General features: G+C 35.6%; 1 protein-coding gene across 3 annotated transcripts in view; it reads left to right on the top strand.

The window, feature by feature from the left end:
* The window catches only part of sfswap (splicing factor SWAP), a 72,484-nt gene that overhangs the window by 29,165 nt on the left and 20,944 nt on the right, over positions 1 to 22,375 (top strand). For all 3 annotated transcript variants that reach the window (XM_088618713.1, XM_088618714.1, XM_088618712.1), the window contains exons 11-13: positions 2,930 to 3,068; positions 3,849 to 4,061; positions 8,297 to 8,487. In XM_088618713.1, the coding sequence (XP_088474839.1) occupies positions 2,930 to 3,068; positions 3,849 to 4,061; positions 8,297 to 8,487 (543 nt within the window). The remainder of the gene's footprint in view (positions 1 to 2,929; positions 3,069 to 3,848; positions 4,062 to 8,296; positions 8,488 to 22,375) is intronic.

The following is a 22,375-nucleotide window of genomic DNA, read 5'->3' as shown; positions in this document are numbered from 1 at the left end:
TTTCGTCTTAATTAATTAACTGCTATGAATGTTTTTTCTTCCATAAAATAAAAAACTGTTCAAAGGGTGAAATAAATATAGCAAAGCACAATACCTTGGCAGATAGTGATGTTGACTTCTAGCTCTTGGGTTATATCTAGCCAAGTTTTCTCTGGGGGCTCCAGTTTCCTCTCACATGCTGACTAGGTTAAATGGTATTTGTAAATTGCATCTGGGTGATTGTGTCTGCCCCCAGAGATTGACAAGCATCTGTGTCCATGGTATAGTCCAGCCTTGCACTCTATTCCTCAGGGAAGGCTTTGGGTTTTTGCAACCCTATCCAGGAACAAGCAACTTTCCGATAATAGATGAACGGATTAATTAAATGACCACTTATATATTGCTTAATTGTTGTAAATTGTTGGAAGGGTGTGAGGTTAGTGAATGATATTTAAAAGGAAATAGATAAATGCTTACGAATTAGTACCATCTGATACTTTAAACTGAAGATTCAGGATGAAAATGTGAGATTTAGTTAATTTTTTTCATGATGCTAGTTTTGTGGTTTGACCTCTCCTACACAGAATTACAGTAAAGGTAGCCTACTGAAAAACTGCTTAATAAATCTAATTTTACTCTATTTGGTGGGAGTAGGGGGTGGTTTTGTACAAGCTTTGAAAATCTTGTATAAGATGAGTCACATCTCTACAGAAAATCCCATAACGTTCCTTGTTCCAAAGTAAAAACAATTCAGTGGTTATTAGGATGAAAAATCAGGAGTAGTGACAATGCCAGTGACAGCAATGGTATTTTTAAATTGTGTTTGTGATGTAATATTTCGTGACAGTTAACCAGAGAATTAATGTTTAGCAGGACCTGCATAATGGAGTTCTACACAAAAAGCAACAAAAAAAAGGGTTAAGTCAGTTATTTCTGTAATGTTCGGGGTGTGCCTCCGAGAAAGGAAGCGCTGATTTACTTTATGTTGAGAATAATCAGTTGCATGCTGCCTTTCACTGCTTGAGAAAAGCCTTATTCATGGAAGATGCAGGGTTGTCCTGTTACTTATCCAAGGTTGGCAGATTAAATACAAATTAAATTAAAGCTTATACAAATGCTGCTCAAGTCAATTGTCAGACCCTGTAATTCTCATAATTCCCATGGCATTCTGTTTCTCGGAAGGTCACTGAGACGTTGGCTATTGCTTGTAGAGCACTGGGCCTTTCTTATGCCAAAGCATTTTTTCCAGAATCCTTTGTTTTTCCTTATGATGGAGAAAGATCTGTAATGTATAAGATCACCAACAGAGCCTGGGGGAAAAATCCAATGCATCATTTTGCACATTGGCTTATTTAAAAAGCAATTTAGCAACAGAGAAGTAATTATCATTTTTTAATATGTACATAATTTGTCCCTGTGTCATGGCGTTTTTTGGCTTTTTTCCCTGATACTAACCCACATTTGTATGGAAACTTTCTAGAATTTGTGGCCTGGATTCACTAATGAGTCTATAAATCCGATCAAACTTTTTTTTTAATACTTTACCTGGGTATTTATGAAATTATGATAAGTTTCCTTAAAGCCTTTTTTGCTCTGTGTGAGACATTTAGGCCATTAGGTGGATTGCTCCTTTTACAGAAAATCAGACTTTGTTTTAAAAGTTCTTACGATATCATAGGCCTTAAGGAATATAGAAATAGTGTGCAATTTGCTTTGCGTTTTCAAATTCATGAATATAGGTGAACAGTTTATCAGTGTTCAAAATCACTTAGGCAGCTGGCACTGTTATTGCTGTATTTGTTGCTTCTACAGCTAAACTTTAAACTCTGCAAGCGTGCCACTTGAAGTCTTTCACTGTCTCAGACTTTTCATGTTATCTTCACTGGCCGAGTGACTGGGATTTTGTGTGAAAAGGCTCGATATGTACTAAAAAGTCTTTCTGAAAAGGTTCGTCCTGCATTGTCTTTTGACATGAAGATTAAGTGTGAAAACTGTTTTGTTATCTAAAATGGGCTGTGTAATGGTTTAGTGGTATCAACACACAGAAGTACAATGATGTACCTGCATTTTTGCAGCTGAAATGAAAGAATTTTGAACTTGATAAACCGATTCCTATGCTATTAAGTTTTATAGGACCTTATATAATGTGTGCAAGGGTTTTTTAAACACTGTTCAGAATTTTTGAGAAAAGGTATAAAATCATCAGAAGACATTTTAATAAATAGAATAATACTAATAACTTCCATTAATAAAACTGAGAACTCTTCTTTCTCACTGTCCTCATTAAAAGTGCTGATTTGCCCTGGTCATACTTTAGTAGTCACTGAGGAATTGTTTACAAATAAAGGTATGTTTATAGAATATTATGTCATATATTGCATATGCAGAATCGATTTTCATATCATGCATAAAATTTTACATTTACTGATGAGCCATCATAATTTTTTAATGAATTTCTTGCATCCACAAAGTGCTTTGAATGTTGAGTACCTTGCGAAACTAAGACAGCGATACTCAATTCACTATCCATCTTTTTTCAGTTGGCTTCTCTTCCATCCTTGCTATACACAAAAAATCAAGACTTGAACAGGCAGTGGCTCTGAGTTCGAAAAGCACATCACATTTTCTGTGCTGCAAATCTTTTTACAATTACACTCATCAGTCAGTGTCTATGTTGAATGATGTGCAGGCAAGAAAAGTCTTCATTGTTTATTGAATTCAAATTAGCAAACAACAGTACAGATGGAGAAAGTTCCACATAACTTAAACCATATTCAAACTGGAAGTTCTTAGAAAGTTAACTTTTCATTTACAAATGTCAACTTTGTTAGTGATGCATTAGGTATCCTAAAATGTACATCTTAGTACTTAAAAGCACTTAATTATTTGTCTAATCTGATTTTTTTCTTTTTTGTATGTGATATTGACAACAAATGTCTTAATTTTCCAGAATCTGTCTTCTTCAGAAGCTGGAAAAACAAATGATATGAGTGCTGTGTCTAAAGGTTCCTCAGAAACGGAAAACTTGATAACTGAGGCAGCAAACAGCTCCTCTGACAATCCACCAAACGAAGGGAGACTAATTAAAGGTAAGAATGTGAAGTTTTGTATGAAAACTCTATAGTGTGACTAACTTTCAAAAACGTTTTTAGTCCTGCATTTTATCAATGTTTTTAACAATGTAGGAAATCCATCTTCCCTTTTCATTTCACTGTCAGTTATCAAAACAACCTTTCTGTTTTTTGTAGACACATCCTAATAAAACGTTTCTGAATGCTATTTAATCTTTGATATAACATGCTGTGATCTTACTTTGTTTTCAGTTGCACTTTGTAAATTTTGAAATATAATTCTTAACAACTTTCATTTAATCAAGACACAAGTATGTTTGAGTACCCAGTCCAAACAACTAAGATTAAGTGAATCTCACATCGGCTTGGTGTGGTTATTCTGATTAAATTGCTATTTGCACATATGTTCATTACTTGAATTTTTGTTGGCTTAAATATTTTTTAAACGTTGATTTTTGGTGGGATAGATCCTAATTTTAACATGTTTTTAAAAAACAAATGTTATTCTTATGGTCTCCCATCTGTTTTATTGTTAGCTTTTTCAATTCTGCTTTTGTTTTTGTTCTGCAAATACACTTCCTTTTAACTACTTACGTACGAGACAAAGTTTTAACTTTGAAGTACACTGCCAGTACTCTATTGGATCTGCCTCACTTAATAATTTTGTAGTTGGAAATATTGACATTAAGGTACGCATATAATTCATCACGTTGTTTCAGAAAGTTGCTTTTTTGAAGCAGACTCTTTACAAAATATAGTTGCACTGTTGATACGTTTTTTTTCCCCCGTTTCTGGTAGCTTCCTTTGCCCCGATTTGTTTTGCGATCAAAGCAAAAGAGAATGACCTCCTTCCTCTGGAAAAGAACCGCGTGAAGCTGGATGACGACACGGATGAGGAGGAGAGGGAAGATCAGGAGAGTACTAGCAGTGTTACAGTCAAGGAGGCTGTGGCCCCAGTGCCTGAGGAAAAGAAGCCCCAACTGACTCAGGAGGAGCTGGAGGCAAAGCAGGGTAAATAATGAGAGCTTATACTGTCATATCTTGAGCATTGTGCCAGATATAGTTTCTGTGAACACAGGGAATTATAAGTGTACCAGCTTACCCGCCAGTGGTGTGGAAGTCCTTCCAAAGATGATCCGGTGGTTTGGACTCCTTCCAGTGCCTTGTATTTGAAGGCTAGAAGGAACAAGTCTTCATATTTTCCTAAGAGCCTTTGTGCTGTTTTTGAAGTGATTTGGGTGGAGATGAAAGAATTACATAATGTTCTTAGGAAAAGCCATTCCTTTCATTCTTCAGTACTCATCATGGTAGTTTGTTAGGGTCAGGTAGACACTCCGGCTTAATTATTTAGGTCTGCAGTATAAACATAAAGAGGTATAAACATTTCACTGAAGTGATGCTACATTTTCACTTTTTTTTTCTTAACGGACAATGAGAATAAGGCAACTGAGATCAAGAAGGTTGTTTTATCTTGTCTTGGAAGTAATCCCTAGTGTTCTGAAAACAAGCTCCGCAGGGAAATCATACAAAGTCTTTTCTGTTCAGTAATTGGAACTTGCTATGCTGTGACCTGCTACCAACCACGACTTCAAAAGGGGACTTGTGGCATTTTTTATACAATTTTGTTTTGTTCTGCTCAGACATATACAAACCTTGAAAATCCACTGCTTATCTGATTTTCCTTCCCCTAGAAAAGTCTTTGGGATGTCTGTTTAGTGAGTGATGAATATCTTGCTTTCTCAGAAAAACTTGAATTCAAATTAGCCTAACAAGTTAGCACTCAGTACCCCTATAAGGTAGTGCTGTGAATATCACTTTAATGTAAGTATGTGATAGTTGCATATTTTTCTTGGAAAACAAAAGGGGTGCAATCTCAAATATTTTACTAGTCTCATTCACAATGGTATTGTGCAATTACAGATATGATTAACAGACTTTGGGGGAATAGAGTATCTTATTATTTTTAGGTTAGCATGAAAGAATTTATTTCCTAGATAAGCCCTGATCACAGATCCCTATAAAACACCAAATTACTGAGCAGTTTGATTTCATTGAACATTGAAAGTTGTCATAAACCAAACTTGAAATAAAAAAGTCAGTGGGGCTAACTGGTTATTACAAAAGATGGATAATTCATATAATGCTTAAAATCTTAATTTTGTAGATGATCATTTTATTTTAAAAGACATTAACAATCAAAAAGATATTGATGCAAGGTATTTTCCACATTCCTCTCTGTAATTACAAAAACTTGCCATGTTTATTACTTCATTTTTTAAAACCGTAATTTAGATTTGATTTCTAGGATAGGTATTTATTTCTTTTTCTTTCACTGTCAAAGATTAGAATAAAAGTACAACATTCATTTGTTCTTTTTGTTATTGATTTGAGCATAGCTCAGTGAATATCCCATTAATCATTTTCTGACTGGATATGTACACTTGATATTAATAAATCAGGAATAAAACCTAGCTGTTTTTGTTTTTAGCATGCATGTATAAAGATATCCTTGTAAAAATGCAATTCTTATTGCTTTATTTTAACCCTTGTAATTCATCATGGATGTTAAATACATCAACAGTAATGTGACTAACCATAAAATATGCATTGGAATAACTTGAGCTCCCACCATTTTGAGTACAGTAATTGAATGCTGTATACCTGGAGAAGAAAACTAGTACCAGCATCGTGTATGCACAATGCAAAGAAATAAATACTCTTGGCAGCTTTTTTCTTATTCATAAATGTGCCATTGCTGATCACACATCACCTGAGAAGTACCTTATTAATCTCCTAGAGGCAGGCAGTGTGTGGGCAATGGTAGAATATCAGAGCACTAAATGCTGAGGTGAAAAATATTGAATCATTCTGTTCCTCTGGGCATTATGGTAAGACTATAGATATTATATTTTGGTGTATTATTGTTACTTGTCATAGTATTGCTAATAATGTGTAAGTTAGAAATGTGAATTTTGCACTTGTCTCGTGCAAATCTTAAAATGTGTTTTTGTCATATTGAAACGTTTTCTATGTAGTAGAACCAGCACAACTCTGGATCTTTATTTTTGAATAAGTGTAAAGACATTGAATTTCATAGCTGATTGATATTATCATTAGTTAATTATAATTGCTGTGTTCTTAATGAAGGGACTAGCTTAACATTTATTTTTGAGAGAAAAATATTTAAGAAGAAATATATTTAAAAACAAACTTAACACTTTTAGTAAACTGATTGTCACTTTTTGATGTGAGTAATATCAAAACATCTATGCAGTTAGAATGATAAAATGAGACAAAGTAAAGGACCTCAATACCTAAAATAAATAGCATTGCAGCAGTCATTTACTCACTAACTCAATTAGATTGTGTGGTATTGATCCAGGACCCAAAATCTAATCTGTATTGATGGAGTTTAAAAGGATTAGAGGTGCTTGTTGTGATTACAGATGCACTTTTGCTTTGATATAACGAAGACTCTTAATTCAAATGTTGACCAGATGCCCTTTTTACCCCTGCTACAAAGACATGGTGGGCTGTATTATGTAGGCTATCCATCAATTAAATATGCTTCTGTCACTATAGGAATATCTTGAAATTAAATTGGTTCTGTGTCTCCTAAAAGCATGTTCTTCCTTAGCTCTACAGGGATACTTGCTCCAGTACAGTAAATCTGTCTTAAAGGTTGGAAAGTTTCATTGTTATAGTAGAGAATATGGGTTGCTTTCTAATTAATGTAATGGCTTGCCAAGACTTCCTGTGACCCACTTTGATTAAGTTGTCTACCAGTTCCTCTCTGTCTAAAATGACAAAGCATAAAACGGTGATCTCTTAAAAATGCAGTGGACTGTCTGTTTATTCACCTTGAGATGTAGACGCCTGACTCTTGAAAATAAGGTCCATTTAGATAAATTGCAGTTAATCAATGTAGACTTGTAGTTTAAAAAACATCCTACAGATCTGTTTTAGTTACTATTTTTGTCACTCTACACTTTCCCTTCCTGTAGTGGTTCTGGTAAATGCTGTATATTTCGTAATACAAGTTGTGATGACAAATTTTGATAGTTTCATCACTGATTACTTTGTACTTTATGGCTGGGGAAGCTCCTCTGAAAACTTTTATGATGTCACAAGTGAGTACACAACCTCTCATTACTGAAGTACATTGCTAATAACAGGTTAGAAAGGAGACAGCTTTGCTTGTATTTCTTGGCACAATATCCGAGTAATGTAGTTATAATTTAAATTGAGGTATCTGCAGCCAAGCCAACCCAGTGTATTTGCTTGCTCAATAATCAATTTGTTGCCAATTTTGAATGTAGCTTGATAATTGCTTAGAAACCTACAGAATATTATTAAATATATATATGTATACTGACAGATGGATAGCTTGCAGTAATAGAAAGTTCTAACAAGACCTTGCATGAGTCAAAATCTCATTGTGTTCGTTAATGATTGTCTCAGGATGGAGAAACTTTACTTTTTTAAATTAGAAGAATAAATAGCATTTGACTGTAAGAATTCCACAACAGTAATCAAATCTAAGCATTAAGATCTCACATGTATATTGTGATGGTGATTAGTCTGTAATGATGAAATAGTTCCCACTTACTGCAGTGATTAGCAATTCTGTCTAATTTACACAAGGCATTGAACTAAGTGGTAAATTGTGCTCTTGCATAGATTTTATAGATTTCTGATATTTTTGTATGTGCCCCTTCCACCTAAATGAACGGTCTTTATCTCCAGTGTATTTGTAGTGGTTAATCCATGTGTTCCTTTTCTAAGAAAAAAGATCTTTGGAGTTTGAGGCGTAAGGGAATTTCTCTATGACCTCTTCACAGCACATCATGTCAAACTAAAGAAACAGCACTTAGCCTAAAGGCCTACCACAGTATTCACCCTCAGAATTGTTTTCAGCCATAATTATGTTAATTGTGTTAAATGTTTTTTTTAATTCTGAGGATGAGATCAGTTCCACTGGGCAGAGGTGTGAAACATAAACACACAGTATTAGAGTTTTGCAGGCATATTTCACAGAAAGCGTCGTGTTGATAAGTGGGTCATGATGACTAATAATGGCTTCAGTAGTTGGCTGTATGGGATCCTGTTGTCCAACTGTGTGTGAAATGAGTTTGCCACACTGAAGCCAAGCAAAAAAGCCTGCAAGGTTTCTCAGCAATGCTTTGTTCTAGTCTGAGTTGTCAGCGCAGTCATAATAAATAACAAATCGTGTGTTCTTGGTGTAGCTAAACAGAAGCTGGAAGACAGGCTGGCGGCTGCGGCCAGGGAAAAGCTAGCCCAGGCCTCCAAGGAGTCGAAGGAGAAGCAGCTGCAGGCGGAACGCAAGAGGAAAGCAGCTCTCTTCTTGCAGAACCTCAAACACCCGCTGGGGGAGGCGGAAGCCAAGAAACTAGAAGAGATGCCTTCTCAATCAGAGGTACCAGATCCCTTTCTTTCGCCTCTCACCATCAATTCACCTCTTATTCTAAGCAGCCATGGTTTAAGCAACTACAGAAGAAAAAAAAACAGTAACCAGATTCATTACACCAGTTTCATACTAGTTGATAACAAAACCTGTCAAAAGTCTCCTGGGCATTAAAGCCCAAGACGAGTTATTCTAACACGTTATTGCCAAGGGGAGCTTTTAACAAATACCTCTTTATTTCCTTCGCAAGCTGTAGGCCTGTATCTGGTTTATTAAGTTTGAATTCTGTAACCTGCTGGTTGAGGTGAGGAGAAAACTGTTCTGTGAGGAACACGGTTTGCCGTTGCGTTTTAGGGAGTTGAATGTTGAAAAGGTAAGTCTGGCACTAAATGAAACGCCGTCAAGGTTTTAGCTGCTATTTGTGGAGAATGTTGACTGTAAGTCTTTCTATACCTCTGTTGTACAAGGAAAATAATGGAGTATTGATCTCCAAAGAGCAGGGCATCCGGACGGAGAGTGATGGTGATCAGCATCTTTATTGTCTTCATCCACCTTAAGGCAATGAATTGTATTTTTTTATATGTCAATGCAAACCCAAACTACACTCTTCTGAATTTGGCAGAATTCTCCGATGGTGTGTTTCTGATTGATTTAAGCCAAGTATCAAATTGAGATAATTTTTTTAATAAGTTTAAAAAAAAAAGTTGAATACGATTCTAAATGAAAGTTGCTGGCAGTGTAATTTAGAACATTTATATGTGCAATATCTTCTATTTTGGTCAAAATATGAACATTTATTGTGGGTGTATACATCTAAAAGGTGAAAATCATTTCTGAAACTCATAATACATATATTTTCATGTTCACTGAATTATTCTTTCCATTGATTTGGAAGGTACTAGGAGCCATTAAATTTGGTCAAGATGATGTTGTCTTAAATTGTCTCTTTATTGGCTAAAACAATTGAATTGATTTTGTCCTTTACTGCCGATTTATAAGTACCTTTGAAACGTGGAAATGTATTGCCATCTCTTCTCCTGGGAAACCTACCTGGAAAGTCAACCAAAAAACTAACTTTTCATGTATTTCAGTGACTCGTGAATCCTATTAATTCCAACTGAATTATAAACATCTAAAAAAACAAGCATATTTTCTATATTCATGCATTTAAGGGTTCATCATACGTCAGATTAGCTGGGTTTTTTAGGTCTCAGTATAAAGCTTTCACTTGTCCTTGTCCACATGCTACTTGAAACGGAGTCAAGGAGGTGAATGAGGCAGCTCATAGAAACATGGTAAATGAACAGTGTTGAGGTACAAATATTTTGGTCATTGTGTAAATAGTTTATCTTCTGCTCACAACTGTCATGCAATATGTTATATCCTGTCTTTCTGCTGTAGGGAGTGCAGACTTGTCGTTGAAAATTATTGGAAAGTTGATTGTTTTATGAAGGCGATTCATATGTGTTTTTTAAAGCACTCACTTGATGTTTTATTTAATTCACGGAGGGAAAACTTTCAGTGCTTCTCTGTAATGTAAATTATTGAGAAGTATACTATTAAAACCATTTCCCAATAAAATATTTTATTAGTGATTTTTTTATTTGTGTCAAGAAGATAATCATCTCTATGGAGATCTGCATATAAAACATGGTTAACTATTAGGAAAACAGTTATAAGACAGATTTAAATTAAAATCATCTGCAACTTAAAATTCCATCATAAAATGTTTCACTGACTATAAATAATACTAGTATTATCAGATAATTTACTGCATCTTTGCTATGTTGCTGACACCACAAGTTATTATCAGTACCTTTTCCAATTGTACTGTTGTATCTTGTAAAAAGCATTTTAGAAGACATTAGAAGTTGTTAGTGATACAGAGCCTGTAAAATGTTTCAAACTTAACGTCTATAGTCTTTGACTATTTTTGTGTCAACTGATAAATGTTTTACAAACTTTTTTCCCCCCATTTACTACGACTTAATCTTATGGAAAAAATATTACACCCATTTTTTGCATTTTCATATTGAGCCTCTTTTGGTTTTGTGTTTATAGTGATCATTTTTGCCTAGAAGAATAAGGTTAAACTTTTTTAAAAGTTGATAAAACTAGGGTGGAAAATACATCTGGGGTTTAAGTCAAACAGGATGTTGACAAAAACTCAGAAATTAACTTTTATTTGAAATGACTTTGCAGATTAAATAGTGCAATCTGTTATGGAAAATCTGTCCTGTTGGTTCCTTACAGGATAAAGCAGCTGTGGCAGATAAGACTTCTTTTAAGTGGAAATAAGATTCAGAGAAGCTGTTTGAAGTCTATCATCTTGTCTGGCACTTTTAATGGTATTGTCAGGTCTTTCATATGTGTTCCTAAACTTCTGACTCCCACCTTACTGTTCAGATGAGGTGTAGCCAATTAATCCTTCAACAGATGTAAGGAATGGACCTTTTCTGCATATTTTAGTTTATAAAAGATTTTAAGCTGATAAACATTTGAATCTACTGTTCCTACTCCTGATAGCTGCATTACTGTGGCAAAGGCACAGGTAGTGGACAAAGGATTTTACATTGGCATTTAAATTTAGTTAATAGGACATTCAGCCATTAGATGTGGCCAGTATGGCCTATGTATGCTGTCTACAAACATGTTATGGTATGCCACCATGTCATAGTTTAACAACATGTATAATTATGTAGGTAGATGCATTCTTCCACAAGAATGTGAGTCACTCACACAATGGAGTGGAAAGTCCTGTCTTAAATATGCTCTATGAATGGGGGCATTATAATCTGGGAAGATAACCCTCTCTGCAGGAAAGAAATGCCAAAGATGTAGAAATTGTGCAGATGATCACTTATTCTCTTGGAAGGCAATGTTAATGCTTGCTACTCAGTGATACTAGGTGCATGCAAACCGTGACAGGAAAATACACCTGGCGATTAATGGAACCACCAGAATCCTCAGTGAATACATGTTGAAGGATGATTCATCTAACCATACTGCATTTCTCATGAAAATGGTCTGACTTGCCCCTGGTTGCTTGGATGCTCATGCCCTAGGTTGAAATTTGCAGTCTATTGCATGTTTTACTTTCAACTTTGAATTAATGCTCAAATATCACAGTCTTGGAGGATGCACTTTCCCTGGCTAATGATGTCTTTCTCGCGGGGTTTCGTGATGACATCACCTTAGACTTTGCTGCTTGTGAAAGATCAGCAGGTTGATCACTGAATCTCCTTGCAGATTTGCCTCAACAATTACCCCTCTTTCAAGGGTCAAAGAGATCTCCTGTAGCTATGCTAACCACAATTACAGAAACCAAGTGTCACTGTTTTATATGTGACACTTAAGTACACCAGGATGTTATTTGTTTAATTAATGCACGAGTAACACTTGTCCTTCACTTACCTTCAGTAGGTGTTTGCTTCTTTGTGTATCCTGCCTGTACCATTATATTATCCAAGCAAAAGACTAACAGTCATCTTTATAATTTGACCACAGTGAATTGCTTGTATATATGCAGACAACACTGCTTATTTGGTGCAAATAAGTATTTCTGTTATTATTGGTGTTCATTTAGTTCCTAGACTTTTGAGAGTGTAAAATGGTTAGGCTAAATATATTTCTGCATTGATTTCTCTCAATCTCATTATCTCAAAACTCAGTTTTTTTTAATTAAATGAAGATAATTAAAATGTTTAATCAGTGTAGTTAAAAGTCCTGTGTGCTAAATGAGTCATTGTACATTGCAGTATCTATGGAATTCAGCATGAGTTCAATGAGGCTGAGAAAGGAAAATATGTGTAATTAGGATGTGTATCAGAGCTATGATTTTTTCCCCTTTGTAATGAGAGTTAAAGTATTGCTGAATGACATTCTGAATGCTGCTGGACTTTAAGATTGTAGAATTCTTCCACACTGTATTCTGGTAAATTGTATTTGTAGATTAAATGAAACAGTTACATCTGAGTCAAATAGTCTCATGAATAGTGTTCCTAATGATTACATTGTTTTTTCCCTTTTACCCTATTACCTTTTAGCTTTTCCCCACCTTTATGTGTATATACAGCAATAATGTAGAGGAAATGTACAGTAATTCACTACTTAACTAGAAACTCTACAGGGGAGAATAATTCCAGTGGAGTTATTTCACTATCTGGGAGAACTGTTCTACAGCACTATGTTTGCTAGAACTTTGGGTGAAGACTGGTAATGGCCTAATTATAACTTCTGTTTCAGTGGATCTGAATTTCTCTACTTTTATCCTGAACTTCCTTTGAACTTGGGAGAAACTGCAACATGTTTACAGGGCGTTAGAAGTCCAGAATGGTAATACAGGGTTTTGCCCCTCTATTTACACTTATTAATTTAGTAGGCTTTTATCTAATGTGACTTAAATCACGTTTAGTAGATGCAAAGGGTACAGATAACAGTAGCTTAAAACTACAAAGCACAGTTAAATATTTGACATTTACAGGATTATATATAACCTTTGTATTTTCTGTTCATTTACTTGTTTAAAAGTTTCTTGGGTCAAGGAATGTATGGACATTTTATCTCCCAAGCAAAGATCTGTTACAAATGATTGTTTTCTTTTATCTTTTTAATGTAGGTTACTGCATTTTATTAATAAACTAAACTACTTCTGTCATGTTTCTCAGAACTTTAATTATCAGAGTTTATTTTTTATTTTTGAAGCACCACTTTTCTATTGACTTTTTTGTGGTTATGTTTGCTTCTATCCAGAAATTGGAATTGCTGCTTGTTAGAACTCAAAGCTTGAACTGCATGAATAATTTGACATAATGATAAAGAGCTTTCAATTCCAAAGTATCTCAGAACTTTACATAAAAGCACGCAGCTGAAGTGCAATACCCACCAGGATGCCACACAACAGTCATTACGATCCAGCTGCCCAAAAACTCAGTACATCGCAGGAAAAGTAAGAAATTGTTTTACTGATTGAATTAAAGGAGACTTCTTGTGTGTAACCTAAAACAGAACACCAGGATTCTCACCCCTACATTTCCAAAGTCGCATTGCTTGTTCCTAAATCTTATGGTTCTAAAGTTACTAAGACTAATCATACATTATTATATACATTATTTATTTAATATATTTTTCCTGAGACAGAAAGGTTTCTCTGCTAGGTGGTATACTTTTGGTGAAATTTTTGGAAAGAGAGCTGTGGAAGCTCAGTTTGAGAGATGTACATGAGATGCTCACAAAAAAACATAGGAAGAAGATACTTCATTTAGTATCTTTCAAAGGCCAGGTCTTGTAATTATTATTTTTTCCCTCTTTTATACGATGCGTAGGAGTTTGGGGAATGAATTATGATTCTTCTTATTGATGTATTTTTTTCTGACTTTTATCTTGAAAAAGACATTGCAATTAGATATATTCCATGCCTAGCAGCACTTATTTTTGTTTAAAACTATTTAACAATGTCTGTGCTCAGTAGTCAAACCAAAATTAAAAAAGCATTGCATTCATTTGCAATCTAATATCTTTTAACAATATTTGAATTATGTTAAAATATTAAAAACAGACATAAAAACCCAAAATGGGAGCTCACAAGAAACCCCCAAAAAAAGGATTTATTGGATATTTTGAAGATGAGAGAAAACACTGTCATTGTTTTGCCACTTGCTAAATGTATTCTAGCCATATTTCTGTTAAGAATACAATTTCTGCAAATGAATGCAGCCAATTACAGTTTAAGGTGCATTCCCCTCTTCTCCCAGCCTTGTAAATAGGTTTCTAGTTAGACCCGCAAACAAAGGACAAGGTGCCTGAAATCGAAGACTTGGTGGTGTAGTCAAAAATATCTTAGTCTCACAAGCAAGAAAATACTCTCATCACTGGACATGTCCAGCAATATTATATCAGTACCAGGAGCATCCTGAGTTCTCTGTGAGATGGAAGGTCAAGAGTAAATTTCACGAAAAACAGCCAGTATGGTTTTGCAAGTGTAAAATGGGTTACGTGGTGTGTTAAGAGAAAGCATTGTTGCAAGATGCCTCCCCTTCAGGGCTACAAGCCAGCTTGCCTAGTTCTCTACTCCGTAAAACAATACGTAGGAGAGAACTGATGCTGTATGAGAAGACGAGAACCTGAGAGGTTAAATTCGTGTCCCAAGGCACCCAGAGACACCCAAGGTCATCCAGATTGTGAATCGTTTTTGTTGACCAAATTGGATGGGTAAAGCGCTGAGGACCTATCCAGTAAGGGGAAATTATTCCATATAGGTTCAAGTCTATGAAAATGTCAGATGGCTGACTTTGAAAACAGTTGACTTTGCTCCAGGAGACTAATGAGTTTTTGAGGATTGGGTGGATTGGAAGGAAACTAGTCCTGCTGTTGGGAGCAGAAAATAATAGATCCTGGATTAATCATCTTAAGAAGCATTTCTTCAGTTGCTCATTGTGAAGTGATACCAGCCAATACAAAATTAGGAAACCAGCCCTCCAAAAGCTTAGTAGTGTTTAGTTATGTTTGTCGGTCAAATCTCTGTTTGGCTATTCCTCCAAATGTATCTAGTTATCACAGTCTTTTTGTTGAAGGTATTGTGGTGGGAGTGATCATACTTGGATTACATCTGATGAAATTTAGGAGAGATTTTAATGTACAAATAATCATTTTCCTGAATAATAAGGTATATTTCAAATGATAATCCCAGTAAAATGCATCTTTGCATATTTTATTTTTTATTTACTTTGTAGAAAAAACTGAAAGAACTGTGTAGGCTTAATGTTCAAACTTTAAAGATTAAAAGATGTGATTTCCTTTTTTACAGAAATGTAAATTACATTTTGCTGGTCACATCAAGGGTCATTACCGTAATTACAATCTCTAGCATCCGGTTTTCGTACTGTAGCTTTAACCTTTAACCTTTGCTTTAATCCCAACCAATTTATCTGTCAAATCGGTCACTGTGAAAATCTACTATAAGACATGGAACTATGTGCAAATTGCAGAGATTGTCAGAAAAATTCATAAAAAACCTTTCTTTTTAAAGTAGCAAAGCTGTTTCCCAACACCTCCTAAAAGGCATTTTTATTTCACGGTAGTTCCAGACTGTCATGTTTCCCCATGGTGATTGCCATCTATGTCATAATCTTCAATAATGCCCATGTTAACCACAGGCTTAACAAGGATTGAAGACTTGAGCACAGATTACAATTAAAAACCATTCCCTCAGACTTCCTGTTGGAAGGAAAATGGCCCAGGAAAGAAAATCACTAAGTACTCTTTCACTAAAAGCTGTTTTAAATTAAAAAAATATCCATTCAGTGAACCTAGAATTAAAAAAAACGTCAGTTTTATTGCAGATAGAGGGGATCATTTTCATTAGACACTAAAAGAAAAAAAACTAGCTTTATTTTGAAAATTGAAAAGAAAATGTGTTTTTCATTAGCAATGGGAAGTACATTTCTATAAAAGGGACCATAAATTCTTATAAGCTTGAAAGTGCAGTGTTTCATGAGGGAACGTTGTAATTACATCAGATTCACAGAGACATTCTATAAATGTTTTAATACATGTGGCGGTACAGCAAAATATAAGTGTTCATTGTTTCATACCACAATTGAAGAGGTCTGCAGTAGAATGAACTTTAAGTAATTCCTTGTCTCAAATACACCTCACCTATTTGTAAAACGCTCAGAATGAATATCTGTACCTCTCCAAAAAAATGTTTTTTGAATTTTGAAAACAGAACAAAGCTGTTGAATAGCACTAGACCCGAGCCTTTAGATATCCATACAAAAGTGTTTTTAATCAGTTGCCTGAAGAGGTTACTTGAACCTTGTACCTCTGCATAAGTAGAATAGCATCAACAATATTCATTGCAAATAAATTAATTGTGTTCTTGTTTAAGACATTGAATATTTTTAGGAAGAGCAGATCTTACTTAACGGTATCATTTAAATTTGTTCTGGATTTAGGGTTCCTTACTAAAGAGGCAGCAGGTGCACAGCAGACCTGGCTCTGCTTAAAGCCTGCGCAGCTTCTCTCATTCCTGATTTGATAAGTAAGTAGCCTGTGTACTCTGAACCCCTCACCTGTCTCCTGTTGACCTCGCTCTGACAGCTTGATGAAGAGCAGTAACATCAACCTACAGAGGGAAACATTAGAGGAAATGAAGTGAGGCTTTGTCTTCCAGGTGTCTCCACACAAGTAATCAAGGGGATAGCTCCCTTTTGACTATACCAATTAGCACAATATAACAGGATTGGAGACATATGACGGTTGCTTCTGTGGTTTTCTTCTGATATTCTGACAAGTGTTTTTTTTAATTCAATGTCATTTAGATCCTGCAGTGCATTTTGCATGCATGTGTGTGTATAGTGTATTCACATGGTTGTCTTTGAATGGAAGCTTATGATCTGGAACTGATACATTTTTTCACCATTCTGAGATGCAGAGAACTACATATGTCACTAAAATACAATGACAGAATAGAGATTTTATTAAACGGATGGAGGAAATGCAAGAAATGTAGCCATTTTCTGAGTGGCTGATCTTCACAATGAGGTAGAAAATAACTGTCAAGCATTTCAGGGCCTGCTGGTTTATTTTGATGTCAGCTCTTGCATTGAATTCCCCAATTGCCGGAAGCAAAACCCGTTTTTGTGTGCTTTTATTTTGTTGTGCTATATAATTGATTTAGGTCTTTTGTCTTAGAATCGACAAGTTACTTTTAAATGTAGTTTCTCTAGTGAGCTTTTTTCTTTTCATATCATTTGGTTAAATGGCAAAAAAACAACTTTTTTTTCCTCAGCTGAGTAGTGAATGGGAGGGAAAAATACCCTTTTCAAAATCTCTTATATTTTCTATGTGTGTTATGAACACTGCAGTGTCTGAGCCTATTTAAGGTTAAGGTTAACTATTTTTTAGAACCACAGACCATTTCATAATATTTTGATTAGTGCTTTGTATTGTAATTTGCTTCACAGAATTAAAAGCAGAAACTTCTCATGCTTTTGTTAAAGCAGTGTTCCCCTGTGGAGATGTTTTAATAGCTAATTTCTTCTATTACACATAGGTAATTTTAATACAGCAAAGAAAGCTTAATAATCCATGCCACTTTCTTTTATCTCTTTTTCTATTTTAAACGCGTTTTAGTGAAGGATAATGTGCATGTTATTTAATACTAGAGTAGTAATGAGAAATCAGGATTCGTTTGGATTTAGCATATTATCAATGGCTATTGAATCCTGGTATGTCTTGTGTTATCTTTCTGGATTTATATCCAGCTGGAATATTAAGCTACTTAAACATGAGTATAGTCCTTTTAAAATAGAATGCAGAAACAAAAATAAGTCATATTGTCCTTTTGTTGTGGAAAAGCATTTTTGATCCATTGACTTTAATTGCTTTACACGTGCAAGCAACTTTAAATCTTTAATGATTTCCCTGTTTTACTGTATAATTTTACTTAATTGTACTCAAGCCTGCATGTAGAAATAGCTCACAAACTTTCAATTTTTCCAGTTGCTTTGCAATTGGATTTTAATTACAGCTCTTACTTTTCCAAAGCTCTTATTGAATTTATTTAGATATTGCACCACAGGAAATTCTTAGTTTGTGTTGTCCTCTTTTTTCATATTTTAAATGGTTCTAAAATAAAGATTGTATTAGAGTACAGAGGGATTGAACTGTCATCAGTGAAGCATTTACCTATCAAACTAAGCAAGCACTGTTAATTTATGTTGCTTGTTTAGCAGTAATTTTTGCATTCTCCTTCCCATTTTCTGGGAATGCTGCTCAACCTTGAACTAAGAGATCTGCCAATTGCTAGGCAAGGCCTGAACCTTTTTGTCCAGTGGACATCCTGTTCAGTGTCCCATGAATGTCCTGAATATCCGAAAGTTCGCACATTGTGACGTGTCGGATTATATGTGCCAGCCACACATTTCGCCAGTTCAGCCAAGAAAACCACAGAAGACCTTCCCAACAAAAAAGGTGGGTGTTCAGCTGTCCATGTGAGCCTTAGGTAACATTTCTACAAAAACTGTCTCCTGAAATAATAGTTATATAATAGCTGAACTTATTATTGAAGTCTGTGACTCAAAGAGAATTTTAAGAGGGTTTCCTCGGTGTCTTAAATGACGGTCTTCTTCTAAGATTCTCTCTGCCTGCTCCAAAAAAGATCCTGCAACACAAGCTTGGACCCGCTGATTCGAAACAAGAATTTTGTAATTCTGTTATTGGACCATATGCATGGTAATGGAAGTTTAACATGCAAGCTTTCAAGACCCTGCAAATCCCTTCATCATCTGGCACTCCAATTTAACACGTGTCCCATTCCAGAGAATAATATCCTAATATTCCGAGTTAAAACCAGATGAGATTAAGCTCTCAGTGCTGTCTTTTATTTGTAACAGGTCAAAGAATGATCTGTCTAAATGCCTGACAAAATTTGTGGCTCTTGCCAGGTACAGAGAAGAAATGCTTATGAAAGTCAAATAAGATGATGTAATCTTATTCAGTGTTTTGCTGCTTCAGCTACAAAGTACATCTAATATATTTTTGTTAAGCCCTATCTGTTTTCTGGACACTTAATATGTGATGGTAAAAGAGTTAATGTAATGTGTCTGTGTGCAATGCTATAGGAGAAGATGCATTCCTACAGTGGTATTTGAAAGATTGGCAAGGCTGCATGCTTTCTGGTATTATACTGTTGTGGTTGACTTGTTTCAGAGTTAGATTGGCAGCTGTGCAGGTCACAGTCCAAATCCCAGGGCAGAAGAGCTGGAGTCTTAAGGAGAGGCAGTAATGAAATTATGGAATCAGTTCTGATAGCACGGGTCAGTTCTGGTGCAGAGGAGAGGTTTTGAAATCAGGGAAGCCGACATAGCAAAGAAGAATAAAGATTAGTTCCCTCTTCAATGCATTTCATAATGCAAAATAAAGCACTTTGTTCAGACGTTTCAGGAATATATTCAAAAGTCTAGGTAAGGTCTTTTTAAAAGGAATATCAATTTCAAAAGCTCATAGCTAGCTTCTGAGTTCTGACTTCACAATGTATGCAGAAACATTTTAATGTGCTTTAGACATTTATTTTCCAGGAAGAGAGTTGCATCAGTTTACATTTAAGCCTCTTAATATCACATACTTTATAATGTAAAAAAAAATAGTGGAGAATGCAGCAGATGAATTCTGCTCTCTGCATGTGCACAATGAAGGGAGAAAATATTAAATCAAGTCTTTTGAGCCTTTGTGCTTTGTCCTTTGACTGGTTTGGTTCAGCTCTCATCAGAGTGTTGAGAGACAAAATGAGATGGTCTTAGCTTAGTTCCCAGTGGGCATTCCTCATCCTTTTTTTTAACTTTAGAATCAAAGAAACTGGTAAAAGAAGAAAAGGCCGTACAGTTTAACAGGTAGATGCATCGTTACAAATTCGCCGCCACACTCTTCCTCACCCCTTGGTCATTTCAGCAGTTTGTCTTGGTAGACAGGAGTTTAGTCCTCACGGCATCTCCTGGTGCGATTCCCAGCTGTAGTCAGTCACTGTTCTTGAACAGAAGATTCCCTTCCACTCAACTTGGTAGCACTTACCAGAGGAGTGTTGAACACTCTGTGTTCCAGGCATTGCAGGAGCCCTGCACTGCAGCGACTGATTCCAGGGGTAGCTCCTGCCTCTGGGTAGTTTTGATGACCTTGGATATCTTGCACAGCTATCCTGCAAAGTGTCCTCATTTGCCAAGTCAATAGTGAGGCTGTAGCAACCTGAAAAAGATTAATGATCAATTAAAATGATTCAAATTGAGGATATTTTTACATACTGTTGATTTTTTTCCCTTAAATTGGCATACTTTGTTTAATATTGAATTACTTGATTACTCTTTACATGACAAGTGGTTTATGTATATTTGTCAGTTTTCAGAGACCCGCAGTAAACTTTAATTTTTCTGTACAATACTACCCATCCATTATGTATTTTAATTTAAGATGCATTTATGTGGTTAATTTCAGAACTTTAGTCCTTAATAGTGTGTAAGTTTAGAGGCCTGAAGAGTGTTCTAGCCTGTGCAAGTACTGTATCTCTCAGGTCAGAGTATTTAATTAGCTCTTTAGTCAAAGAGTCCTCCTAGTGCTGTGTTCTTCAAGTGTTTTCATGTAAATGGGATTAAATACATACAGAGTCATGGTCTAAACTTGAGTCCATAGCTCATGAAATGTTATGCTGTACATAATAACTTACCACCCAGACTTTTGACTTCAGTGCTGTAACTGAGTATTACTCTTTGTAGGTTTTTTTTTTTCCATATTGCCTTCATGAATCTTATGTTAAGAAGGTAAGAGCTGGTGGATTCAGATATCTCATCTGAACAGATGTGGGGAATCAACATGTTTCCTATAGCCTCAGGGATAAGCCTGACAGTCTTTACAGTTATTTTTAACTGAAAGCTTTTAAAATTGAGGCTCAGTTATCTTGTTTAAAACCTATATAGAATGTGGAGAATATGAGAGCTGTTGTAAAAGAAAAGTTTTCCAGAAAACAGATAGCATTTGTCTTCATATTTTTTGCAGTATAGCACTGTTAATGTGTCACATGAGGAAGATGAAGTCATTCCCACTACGATATGTGAACTGTGTGAAAATTTAATTGGGACAAATTTTAAAAATCCAGCGTGGCAGAATAGTACTGTAAGTGACTCATGGGAGAACTTACAAGTGCTATGAGAAAATTGCTCCCCTTTGACATTTAACAGTATTTATTTTCCTTGTTAAGATGATTTACAAAATGAAAAATTGTTTAGTTGTTTCTTAAGTTTCTTAAGTCCTGCTTGTCACAGAACACTAGCTCTGTGAGAAATTCTTAACCTTAACACTTAACCTGTTTGCTTCACAATAAATGTCAGATAAACACAAAAGATTGCAAAATGTGTGTTTGATTCTCGCATAAAAAATAATACCCCCTGAAGGGAGTAGTTGCCTTTCTGCCTGCTAGATAAAGCAACCAGAGATTGTCTGATGATGTCTGAACCACATAAATGCGAAAGGTCCTTCTCATGCCATGTCTTCTAGGGTTGTGAAAGGAGATAAAAGAAGGGATTCTCAGAAGAGTACAGAATCTAATTTGGGTGCTTTTCCTCTGTAGCAAAATGGTTCAGTTATTCACTTCAGTAGCTCATGTAACTGTATAAGACCTGGAAGTGTTTCATTAGCTACAAACATGGAAACGGTGGTAAACCCCCCTTCCTACGGAGGCCTCCCAAGTGGTTCAGTTGGGAAAGGTTGATCACGAGTTTGAGCCTGGGTCTCGCACAAACCTCCGCTGCGTAGCCCATGACGTGTTAACGAGACGAACGGCTCGTAGGTGGGCCGAGAGGAAGAGTCTGCCTCCACTTCCTCGGTCACGGGTTTTGTAGCTCTGAGCCAAGACATGACAAACACACAACTGACTATTGCACACTGGGGTGTATATTAAATGTCGATCCTAAATTTAGAAGAATCGTGTATATACACTGCCCCATAGATAAAATATTGCCAAGCGTGTGATGGATATTTTCCTAACATGAATGTATTAATACTTAAGTTAGCACATATTCTTAGATACTACACAGTTACTGTGTTCTGGTGGGTGAATTGGGATTACATATTAAATGTGCTATTCAAAGGACCTGTGATGTCTTTGAATGTTTTGCGGGTAAGTTAAATTGGTAAACCAGCAAACGTTTCGCCTTTTTTCACATGTACAGTGTTAGAACTCTTCTGTACAGTTAGGTTTGCTGGAGCAGCCTAGGTAAATTGTGTAGCAGCAATTTCTGAACCCATGATCCTTGAGTAAGTGCTCTGGAGCCTTGGCTTCAGTTCCTCACTTCTTATAATAAATCCCAATATTGTGACAGTATGTTTTCTGCACTTTCCTTCAATACACATG

The sequence above is a fragment of the Lepisosteus platostomus genome, chromosome 24, assembly GCF_059453375.1.
Source record: "Lepisosteus platostomus isolate fLepPlt1 chromosome 24, fLepPlt1.hap1, whole genome shotgun sequence".
NCBI lineage: Eukaryota > Metazoa > Chordata > Actinopteri > Semionotiformes > Lepisosteidae > Lepisosteus > Lepisosteus platostomus.
This window is presented reverse-complemented; position numbering and strand designations above follow the sequence as displayed.